The sequence below is a fragment of the Melospiza georgiana genome, chromosome 7 (genome assembly GCF_028018845.1).
Source record: "Melospiza georgiana isolate bMelGeo1 chromosome 7, bMelGeo1.pri, whole genome shotgun sequence".
Lineage (NCBI taxonomy): Eukaryota > Metazoa > Chordata > Aves > Passeriformes > Passerellidae > Melospiza > Melospiza georgiana.
Window position 1 is genome coordinate 13,740,945 of NC_080436.1, and position 12,339 is coordinate 13,753,283.

General features: G+C 44.1%; 1 protein-coding gene across 1 annotated transcript in view; it reads right to left on the reverse strand.

The window, feature by feature from the left end:
• Window positions 1-699: 699 nt before the first annotated feature.
• The window catches only part of SATB2 (SATB homeobox 2), a 128,632-nt gene continuing 116,992 nt past the window's right edge, over window positions 700-12,339 (reverse strand). Inside the window, exon 11 of the mRNA XM_058028384.1 lies at window positions 700-3,724. Within this exon, the coding sequence (XP_057884367.1) occupies window positions 3,269-3,724 (456 nt within the window). The 3' untranslated portion in view covers window positions 700-3,268. The remainder of the gene's footprint in view (window positions 3,725-12,339) is intronic.

Here is a 12,339-nt window from a genome sequence, read left to right on the forward strand (position 1 = left end):
TAAAAATTGCTGTACCTCAATTCCTAGACAACTCAAGTCTGATGTGCAGTATATGATTTGTCTGCTAGGATTGAATCCAGATACTTACCACTTTGTTAGCTTAAGAATTTTGAGCAATTTTTTCCATTTATCTGTATTCTCCCCAAAAACATTTCACACATTTCTCAGATACATCAATCCTTCCGGCATTCCTCTACGCACTCAGTAGGATGCCCTGCTATAAATATAATAAAGCCTTTTATTATGTCCATTAACCATGGACATGTGTGCTCCAAAAGTTTCCTGACACGCAGTCATTTGTGGCTTTTTAATTATAAACAGAAAAAAAATCTACCAGTGAAAGAAGACAGCAGACTGGGAGTGGATCTTCAAGTGTGTGTTTTGAGTATATTCTCTGACAGGCTGAAGGCACCCCCACCCTCCTTCTGACCCCACCAGAAACACCCAGTGCAGGCACCTACGAGTGCAGAGAGCCACTGGCACAGCAGGTTAGTCGTGGTCGTACACATCTGTCACCTGTGCCAGCTCCAGGTTCTGAAAACCTTATGCAGGTTTTCAAGATCCAATAATATTGATCAAAGCTTTTTTCAACAGGCAAAAATATGCCCCCTCCATCTTGCAGACCTTGTTCCACTTGAACTCAGGAGAAAAGAAAAAAGGCCCAGTAAATTACTTGACAAATTAAGTCATATTTATTGAATGCATTTTATTTCAACAACCAAAAAATTCTAACAGCCTAACAATGCACATAAGTTAAAAATTAATTATCACTTAGTGATAACGAAGATAAAGTTGATTTACATGGAAAAATGAACATTTACAATATGTTAATCCTTATTCACATTGTTGATACCGCAATAAAACACAATTTGTTTTTTTTATTTTTTATTTCACAAAAAAGGCGGAAAATTGTGCTTTGTTAAGAGGCACTACAAGAAAAGTTTCTTTCTCCAAATAGATATTATATGATGGATATTGAATAAATAGACATATATGCATTGTAATTCGCAAAGTTCTGGCAAGACCACAGGCTAAAATGCCCACAGATTCACTTAGAACCACTGCAAAATTGGCAGTGAAATTAAAAATAAAAAGGCAAGACTCAGCATTGAAAAAATACCTAATAAAATTTTTGGTTGAAGTGTAAAAGATACCAAATGTCGATGCCATCATCAGATGAACAACTTACATAGCTTGGCAAAATTCAGTTTCCTTTCAAATGTATGGAGTGATTTCAGCTACAGGATAAGAAGACAGTTTTGAAAGCGTAGCTCTGAGAGAAACATAAAGCAGCAACCATCGAAATTCTGATTAAAGCTGCAGCATACTACAGAACTAAAGGATGAAGAGCAAAAGGGGCATTAAGTAAGCAACCCACCATAATTTTGCAAAGGTATATGAAATTTATGCAGAGATACTCATGTTTCAAACATTAGCTCTGAAAAAATCTCATAAAAACTCCAGAGGTTACTGAGCAGCTAGAATTAGCTTGTATTGCAACGTCTTCTCCCTGTATATTGTCTGTTCTGAGTAAATATCTACACGTAGAGGTTTGTTTTTCGTTTTTAACTCCTACCTTTTATACCTTTCAAATATATAAATAGTATTAACAGTTATATTACATTGCCTGGTGTAGTAAACAGAAAGTAACTTTCAAAGTGATATTGCATGAGGTCTTTGTCAAGATTACATGAAAAGCCCATGTGAGAAAAGGAAGAAAAAAGCCAGAAGCCTTGTCGGTACCGTTATGGCTGCAGTTTACAGGCGTCTGAAATCAATCCAGCTGCAAGGTGAGGTCTTTGTCTCGGAAATCATTGCACGAAGTGAAAAGTAAATGCTACTTGGCGTCTCTCTCACGGGGTGCCTCAGAGCGGGCGGATGCTATGGCAGACTGCAGCTTTAGGCTCGGGCCATCCAAGAGTCAGTCGGGACAGGCTCTGCTCTGTAGCTGCTGCCGGGGCAGGCTGCGAGCCTCGGCCCGGCGGGGACCTGCGGCTGAAAACACTTCATGGCACTGGCACGGAACGCGGGACACGAGGAAGCCCAGCTACAACAGGAGCTCGGGGAGGCTGCGAGGAGGGCGAGCGGCAAGGCAGCAACGCAAACCCTCGGGCTGTCAGCGATTTACCTGGCCAGGGTTCTCGGGACTGTGGCATTTTGTGTCGCAATGTAACTTTACATGTGTGTGTGTGTGTGTGTGTGTGTGTGTGTGTGTGTGTTTCACTTCAGTATAAACAAAAAGCAACAACAAGAAGGAAGCTTACAAATTTTAAGATCTGAAACAGAGAACAGGTAAATAAAATCCACGGTAAAATGTGGTTGATAGTATGAATTCCATACATCAAATCTCAACACATTTATCTTTTTTTCTCTTTCTATAAAGACCTCGTTAATGGACAAGTCTTCTATGCACTGCACTTCTGCTTTAGTCATTCTGAATCCCATGAAAACTCATCTGTTCACTACAGAAAGGACTATCTGGAGAGTGGAACATGCTGTATCCTTTTAAGTGTGCATTGTGTTCAAAGTACTTTTAACTTACTAGTTTTCTTTTTAAGGTGCCCTGATTTGTTTTTCTATTTTCTCTCTTTTTTTCCTCTTTTCTTTTTTTGGCAGTGTTGATTTATGTCTTTAAATACCGCAAAAATTACCCATCAAGTTGCCAGATAGGAAGCCATATAATAATGAAAAAAAAAATCAGGGATAAACATAGAAAATAAATAGGAATTCAAAAATAGTAACCACACCCTGAGAGCAGGAGGCAGTTTATCAAAAAGCCAAAGCAACTCATTGTGAAGTGGTTTTAAAACATAAACAAGTCTCATCTTTAAAGAACTAATTTCACAGTCTATACTTTCAGGTTGTAAAGTTCCGTCCCATGCAATTTTATATATATATATATATATATATATATATATATTATGTAAATATATATATACACACACAAAGTTGTAAATTTCCCTTCACTGATTTCATAGGACTTTTTCTTCCCATTTACTTGCTAGCTGTCCCTTTCATAAGTGCAAGATTGATGAAGGCATAATCCTATGTGACTACAACGATTGCTTCAGTCAGATGTAGCAAGTGTAACACTCGAGTGTCTGTGTCAAGGCAGAGTCTGATCGGGCAATGCTGAATTCATTCGGTTTGCACATGGATCGTGCGCAACAGAAACAAACAAACAAAAAGGAAAACGAGGAAAAAAAATCAAAAATAAAACCAGAAAATCCTTGGATCAATGTATTGCTTTCTGCACTCCTATCTCACATTATCTCTGGTCGATGTCTGCTGGAGCCGCCTTGCTTTTGTCGGGATTCTCCTCCTCAGCCTCCACTTTGTACATTTCCTCAGAGCCTTCCTCGCTGTCGTTCTCCTCCGACTCCGTCAGCAGCTCCTCATCCTTGTACTCTGCCACGTCAACCACCGTTCCCAAGTGCTCTTTTAGCTTCCCATGGTGCTTTACGTGGTAGCGCTGGTTCTGGAAGAATTTGATGATGGTGTGTTTGGGGAGATCCAGCTGAGCAGAGAGGGTGTGGATGGCTTCCTGATCAGGGTACAGACCCACGTCGTGAATAAAGCTTTGAAGGATACCCAGCGCTTCCAAGGAGATCTTGGTGCGGGATCTTGGCTTTTTGGCACAACTGTCCTCAGCAGGTGGAGGAGGAGCCTCTTCTCTAGGTGGGGAATTCTCCTTGGCAGGCTGGGACTGCTGTCTGTGCAGCACCTATAAGATCAAACAGACACACACTTCACATGCTGACCCCCACGGTGCTTGACATAAGGGCACTTGTACAGGTCTGTACACAGGACTTCCTTTGCTCTGGTCAAGAAAAGTACAATTAATGTGCATTTTCCACTGCCCTTCTCACCTGTAAGACTACAACAGCTACACCTGTCTGCACAACTGCAGACTGAAAGGAGGAAGTGATATAAAAGGCAAATTATATAAAATAAATGCAAACCCAAAAAATAAGTAAGAAATACAAAATATAAGTAATAAAAAATATAAAATAGCCAAAATAAAAATTAAGTCAAAAGGTATTCCAGTCTCATTGTCATGATGATTGGCCAGTTGTCCCATACCAGAAAAGTCATTCTCCTGCTTTGCCCTTCTTCTACCCATCCTTGTTTCCTCTCATCTTTTCAGGCTAGACACTTTGACCATTTCTTCAAGATTTCAAGTACCAAAAAGGCCTAGCCCATGTGGGATTGTCAAGTTCTACTTTATGAATAATGCTTTTGCATTAAAATCCATCACAACTACTTTATGGAAGAAAAAAAATGTAAGTGCAGAGATTTGTTAAGATTTCCCTTCTCTCAAGAAAGACAGCAGAATCAATTCAGTTGTTTGACATAGGTGGCTTTAATGTGTCTCCTGAACAGACTTCTCTGTATTACTTTCTCTATAGTAATTTCACTAGTGGAGGAGTTCTGAGTTCAAATAGTAATAGCCCTCTATTCTGAAACACCCTCTGGGCAAACACACTTTGCAGTCTTGTAACAGATTTTCACCCACAGTATCTCCTTTTCGGCAAGTTTAAAGAAAGCATATGTAGCTCTTAATCTTCCTAACAGCCACTTAAAATGACTAAGAAAGGGCCTCGTGCAGCCCTTTGATTCCAGGGGAAAAAATACCTGCTCTGAATTGTTCAAAACACAGAGGAGCTCCATACGCTTTCCTTAAAACCAAATCTATACAAGGGAGATTAACAGAAAAAATCCCCTATAGGATTGAGGGCTGTATTTGCCCAGGGGTTTCTTCAGATGCAGGGAAATAATTATTAGAGCTTGACACTCAAAGCTAACAAAATCAATATGGATAACTATTTTCTTCCACAAGTAAGAGGGAATTCTGGCTCTTTATCCAAGAAGAAAATGTCTTTGCTGCAAACTGTAACATCCAGAGAATCAACCTTACATTAATGCTCTCTAAAGAAAAACAACCAAAAACACAAGGATAAATAATGGAAATATGCTGAGAACTTGCACTGAATTTTACACACATACTGAACCCCCAGTAAAATCCTACACTAGTCAAGTTATTACCGCAAGAGGGAAGTCCACTGTGGAATATCAGCCTGTTATGCAAATAAACGAAAAGGCTCTGTGCCGAAGAGCCCTTTATTCACTTCCTCCATCAAACGTTCCTGCCATGACAATCTGTAACATCAGCCATCTCCAGTCACAGCTTTTGGGAAGCAGATCGCAGCCCGCAGGCGCTGCCCACCGCCGAGGAGCTGAGCCTGCCGGGGATGCTGTGACCGACCCGGGGCTGCAGCCGGCCGGGCTCTGCTCCCCGGGGCTGCTGTCACCGGCCCGGGCTCTGCTCCCCGGGGCTGCTGTGACCGGCCCGGGCTCTGCTCCCCGGGAATGCTGTGACCGGCCCGGGCTCTGCTCCCCGGGGTTGCGGCTCCCCGGGCACGGAGGCAGCGCCGGCACCACGTCCCGGTGCCTCGCTGAGCAGCGGGGGTGAGCGAGGGCTGTCCGTGCGGGGACACAGCTGCACATCCTGCTGTCCCCACGGGCACAGCCGTGCCAGGACAGTGGCAGGAACAGCCCAACACGGAGCAGCCCCACACGGACAGCCCAGCCGAGAGCAGGTGCCAGCAGAGGACCTGCCACCCGCGGGCGAGAGCTGAGGCAGGGCAGAAACACCATAAACTTGTTTCGGTGCCAACGCGAACATTTTCCTCCCAAGCACGTAAATACTGAAGGTGCCACAGAAATGGCTAACCAAGGAGCGGGGGAAAAGGGGGAGCTCAAATGGAAATGACAGATAATCTGGTTTATGTTTTATTACATCTCTTGCAATAAAAGAGCATAATGTTCCAATGAATGGAATAGCTCAGCTGCTCTTTGAGGATTTCTTTTTTGCCCATGGATTGGTTTCAAAGAGAAGGGCTGACGTTTCCAAACAGAGGGTTACAGATGAGGGTGGGATCCGTACCTACGTCAGCGGGGAGCACTGAAGGCAGCAGAGCCAGGATCGCTGGCTCTAGCCAGGGACCAAGCCCCATAAATGTGTCACACAAACCCTACCTAGCCTCCCCTGTTGTGGCTTCTGGCAACCGTCCCCTGACAAAGTACGGCCCAGAGCAGCCAAAATCGAAAGGATTTAACACCACAAATAAACTGCCAGGGAACTTAGAGACAGCGTCACGCAGAACGCTGCAAGCAGCATTGCTAATCAGAAGCTGGATTCAAGTAGCATCGAACAGAGATAGAAACACATCCAGAAAGGGTGTGAATTACTCAGTTCATTCTTGCTGGAGTTGGAAAGGGGCTTTTTTTTCCCTTTTCAGTTGACAAATAGCATGAGAAATGATCCAGCTTGAAAAATGTTACAAGACTTCCAATCAAATATAATGATGAAAAAATCCAACAAAATATGGGATCAGCAGCAGTAAAATGTTTAATTTGAAGGAGATGAAGAGATGCCTACAGCATCTATAAAGCAATCAACCAAAGAGAGGGCTGAGTGCGGGAGGGAAGAATAATTTCAATTAACCCTTCCTTTTCCAGAGTGACCTCTCCACCTTCTCCAAAAGGGAAAATGCAAAACCTGGGTGTTATCAGTGTAAAACACTAAAAAAAGGTTGTATTTTATTTCACCTCCTGGTATCTTAGGAAATGAAAAAACTAAATCTGCTCTTATAACAGATAAATTTTATTATTTTACTAACTTCGGGGGGTCTCCTCTAGATTGCCAGTATCATTAACAAAGGATTTCAGCAACATTATATTTTTCAGCAACAGAACTTTAGCCATATACAGAGAGATGGATAAATGCACAGGATGTCCTTCAGATCTGGGCTGTGGTCAGTTTTACAATCCCTTCTGACAGGACAGAGAGCACTCCATGCAAACCAGATCAACTGCTGAGCACACAGTACAATATGAAGCCCAGATTACCTTTATGTTAAATATTTGCTTTAAACTACCCTTGATTGATGAGTATGCTGGGCAGTTTGAGTGATTGGCTTACTTCCTGTCTGACTCTGCATGCCACAGCCTCACAGAGGAAATGGACCATTCCCGGAGTTACAGATTTTTAGATCCTGGGTCATTATTAGGCTCCTACATCTGCAGGTAAAATTTCCAGCAGCTTTACACACTGCTGTGCCCACCCTGCCACATTTCTTTGGGTTTCAGGTCAGTGCTGCTCTGCCTCTGCACTGCCAGGAAGGAAACATCCCTGATCCTCCATGTACAGGGTGCATTTCCCAGTGACCCCTCGGTGGCGGCCAGACCTACCCCAAAGCACCACGTACAGCATGGGCTTCTGAGGTAAGGGGAACAACAATGGCCCTGCTCAGCTTTCCCTTTCCCAGGAAAGCTGCTGCTGGGCTCAGAAGGGTGCACTTCATGGCACAGATGCCCCACACCCCCCTTCCCCACTCCCATTTCCACCCCACATGCCCTTCCCCACTGCTCCCCAGCCACAGGTGGGGCAGCCTCCTCCTCCTCCTCCACAGCCAGCACCATCTGGAGCTGACTTCCCTTCCTCTTCCTGACTTCTCATCTACTTTCAAATCAAATGTGAAGATACAGATTTCCTTCCATGCCCAGAGGATTTATTCTTTTCATTCCTTCAAGAGATTTAATTCTTAAACTCTACAGATAGGCATGGCTGCCTTTCAACATTTCAGAACAAAGTATCTCTGGCACACGCTGCTTCATGAAGGTTCATTCAGGTAGACATTCAACTTATCTTTCTGAAACAAATTCACCAACCCTGGTAGAAAACTTGCAAGAAAATGACTGTGATGGAAGTTGACTTTAAATGATAAAGTGACTGGTCTTAGATCGCACTGTACTGAAATATGATTTGAAGGCCACAATGAAAAGCAGCTGGAAGCCATGTGTAAAATATAATAGTACATGCCTACAGGGAAGGAAGTGAGATATTGAATGATTGAATTTAGGAGAGTATATAATGTAGTGTATCATTACGGGAGTGATCAGGATTATTTGTAATAAGCTAAGGGTTTGTGGTCTATCTAAAATCCAAAGCCAAGAATTATCGGGGGAAGGGACTGTTGCACTGTTTTACATGTATCCACTCCCATGTTTCCATGTGCTCCCTCAGGAGAAAGCTGACTTTGGCGTTCCCACAGAAAAGAGAGGTGAGCAAACCCAGCTGTAAGATGAACGTCAAGCAATTGCAGTCTGTGCCTGTACTGTATTTAATTTTGGCTGGATTCACTATGCCACTGATGTTTGTTTCCATTTCCACCCACTTTCTAGCCGGGGCTACACACCTGACATTGGTGAGAGGCTAAGGGAGCCAAGCAGGAACACACACACAGACCCGGGCACCACCAGCAGAGAGGCACCAGCTGACAACACTGGCTCTGGGACACATCACCCTCCATTGCCTGGACAGCCTTTTGAGCACACTGGAATCGGGAACTGCATTTCTATGTGAAAACCCCAAGCTCTTTTGTTTCCTAGTGTGGTTCTGCCCTTCCCTTTGCAGAGAGGATCAGTCATGAGAGCTCCCTTCTGCTGGGATTTGCTGAGATGATGAGGTGCCCCTTGCTAAGAGAAACACCAAAAATGTTACATTCTTGAAAGACTGTGCATTTGCAACAGAAACTGCCCTTGCTGAAAAGGCACCATCTGCCTCTGTGCAGTCAGTGTGAGCACTGACAGGTACCTTGGCGGCATGTGATAGTCAATATCAACTTTGATAACCCAAACCCACAAGGAGCAAAGTTCAGTGGAATGGCCTTCTCTTTGCCAGAGGAGGTTTAAATTGGATATTAGTGAAAGGGTTCTAAAGCATTGGAACAAGCTACCCTCGGAAGTGGTGGAGGCACCATCCCTAGAGGTACTTAAAACATGTGCAGATGTGGCACTTAAGACATGGTTTAGTGATGGACTTGGCATTGGTGGATTAATGGTTGGACTCGATAATCTTATAGGTCTTTCTCCAAACCAAATAATTCTACCAATCTAGTCTCAGTGGTGGGGTCTCACCTTTCAGCTTTTCTTCACCTTTACACTGTTCTCATAGCCAGCCATAACACTGTATCACATCAAGGACTTCTATGCCAAAGACAGCAAGACTTTAGCCTGCTTAAGGACCCCAAAATAAAGGCAGAGAGAACAGACACACAGTACAAAACATAGGTGCAGAACCTTCATTTCGTGCATCTAACACCAGTGATCTGTTACTGCCCTTACAATTGTTCACGGCTCATCAGCGGGAGCTGCCACCAGTTTGACTCCAAGCAAAAACAACTCACCACACCCCTCCTGTCAGCAAGCCACTGGAAAAGCTCCTTCCCCATGGCCAGCTGAGCTCAAAGGCAGAGCAGAAGTCAGGCTGAAACAAGGTTTTCAGCTGCATTTTACTGAGCAGCACCTCACCTCTGTAAGCTGAGAGCTCCCATGCAGTGCCCAGCTATCCTGGTAACGCTTTACTGAAGAGACAAACTCCATTTTGTTGCAACAAAATCTCACACTGAGAGGAGACACTGTCCCTCTTACCAGAGTTTACAGGAATAATCTGCAGGAGATTATCTATTCAAATAAACAGGCTTACACTCCCTAGCCCTGGTCTCTCTTCACATACAGAAATGTGCAAGAAGAGAAGAGAGGCAGCAGCTGCCATAACCAGGCCTCCACCCTCAGCCTCCCAGGCTGGGGCTCACAGGGGTAAGAACATTGATTACACAGCCAAGACTCTTTACAGGTTTCTAGGAATGTCTGTACAAGAAACTGTAGCAGAAGTTACAATTTGCACCTGTGTTCATTTCTTTCCTATTAAAAATGTGGTTCTTAAGACTGCTCTTTTTTCTTCCCCTGCAAAAATACATTCATTTGGGTAAACACTGCAGCACTAGTCGCAGCACCAAAGGAAGTATTTTCTTTGGGCTCATTCACAGAGTGATTTCACACCTTGACACCATAAAGCTGTGTTAAAGACCGCGGTTTAGTTTCCTTGCTTTTCTTGGATTATACAGTATCCTAAGGTCAAAACTCAGGGAAATCCAAAACTGTTATTAAAAAAGAAAAAGTATCTATGAAGTGATGACAAATTGCAGACTACAGGTGTTAGATTACATTTTGACTCCAGGCAGGTTTAATATACTTTAGTTTCCTTTTACAATTGCCCTTAGCAGGTACTGTTATCGGTAAGGGATTTAAAAAAATATACGGTACTCAATAAAAGAAGACCATGTCAAAAGAAATCAATATGAGCGTGCAAAATGGTAGGAAGTCTGACATGGATAAATATGTTCACTTTCATCTAACTTCAGTCTGAGCTTCTTTTAATTTTGTAGCTCAAATGCTGGCTGCACATCCTGTGCATTTTCCAGTGCAGCTTAGTAATTGCTTCACGAGAGCAAACACCCTTATTAGAGGTAATTATAACACCTGTCTGTGATGTGATGGACCCCATCTCATGAACGCCAGACCAAACCAGCCAACGAGAACTGGTGGCTACACACCACCTTGTAAGCCAGCAGCTCTGGGTGCCATTCATTTTGTCTGCAAAGACAAAGCAGTCACACACGAAAAAAAACCCAAATAGTCAATCCTTTTCTATCACTCTTCATCTGTTCCTGACCACCAGTGGAGACACAATATTGGATCAGACAAAATGCATCCTAAAACTATCGGCTCCGAGGTACAAGTCACGCCGAGCTACACAAAAAGGGACTTAGAGAGGACTCTTGAGGAGAGAAATGAGTTCCACAGGGAACCCAAAGTCAAAGGCAAGTTTGGTTTCCAGGCTGGAATGTAAGCTGGTTGAAGTGATTAATTCCAACATCTTTGGAGCACACTCGCCACATGCTTCCCTTTGCTTTATGGCGGCTGCCTTGCTCAAGGGCAGGAAATAGGCAGGGATTTGAAAGCATGGCAAGACACTGAACACACAGCCTCTGAAAGAGCAGCCCCATCCTGCAATTCTCCAGGACCAAACTATCAAAAATGGTCAAAAAGGTGACAAAAAACGCAACACGAGTTTTAAAAACCCACAAAATTTTCAGTTGTACATTGCTTTTGGCATCCCACACATTGATAAGCATAAGCAAAACATAATTAATCTTGACTTGAAGGCAGGGGGAAGGTGTCTCTCCCCCTCCCCAGCACACACTGCTCCCATTAATGCTAACAGGAGCTTACCATGCATCAAAGAGCAAATCCACCACAAAACATTTTTAAGTGCTATCATCACTGAAGATAAAATATAAATTACAGCCTGATTACACTGCATTGCTAAGAGGCCACATGTGCATCATAGCTTGCAATGACAACTTCAGATGACCAGATAACTTTGGGACAGGTCTAAGAGGTTACTGTAAAGCATCTGTGCAGAGGGATCTTTCCTTGTCTTTGCTTTCCTTTCAAGAAGCTGTGGCACTGCTGTCTGCACAGTTGTTTGAAGAATGTTTACAAATCAGCTTGACAAAGAGAAAAAAAACTTCTGCCACCACTTGACCACAATCATGATCTTATTCTTCAGTAATGCGTGGTTTATTTCCCTTTCCTGATCTCTGTTAATAGACAGCACGTGCCTACACAATAGCCACTATTTTGTCTGTATAATGTTAAAAAAATAAATCAGAAAACTCTGACAATGCAGAACAGTGTCCCGGTGTTTCCTGGGGTAACTGCTCTCCCTCGAATGCTAACTCAACTCTTCCCACAAAAGCTCAGGCACAACTTTCATTGCTGTGCAAGTGCCTGAGAACTGGCTGATTTTATGGGGCAGCATAAATGAGCTCACGCTGATGAACATTCATGCATTAGCTCCGAATTTCCCATCTTGGGCTGGTTCAAGCCAGATCCTTAGGTTCACTGCAGAGTAACTGCAACCAGCACTGGGTACCTCTTTCTCTAATACCTGGCTGCAGCCTGGGAGAGCTGCCAGCAGCTCCTGCCCAGCCCTCAGGTGGAGCTGGCACATCCCTCCTGTGCCCATAGTGGAGCGGCCAGATCCGCTCCGGCTGCTGCTGGCACAAACCAGGGCGCTGGTGACAGAGCGGCCGATGCGGTCAGGAAGTGTTGCACAACCTCGCTGCAGACTCTCTCCTCAAGGCATCGCTGATGGATGGCTCCATTGTCTGGGGATGGGGCACAGCCAGCACAGCTGGCACAGGGGCCAGTTTGCTGCTCCTCTGGCAGGCAGGCAGCACTCTGCTGGCCCTGGAGAAGCCACGCGAGACTCTCTTGACTGTAACCCGTGGTAGCGAGGCAACCTCATCCGCAAGGGAAAAAGCAACAGCCCCAGAAACACTGCCCTTCTTCACGGTGATGCTGAGTCCCCTTAAGGGGGACTTTTCACATCTGTGTGCACCTTGAGGGCCACAAACATTCCAGTTA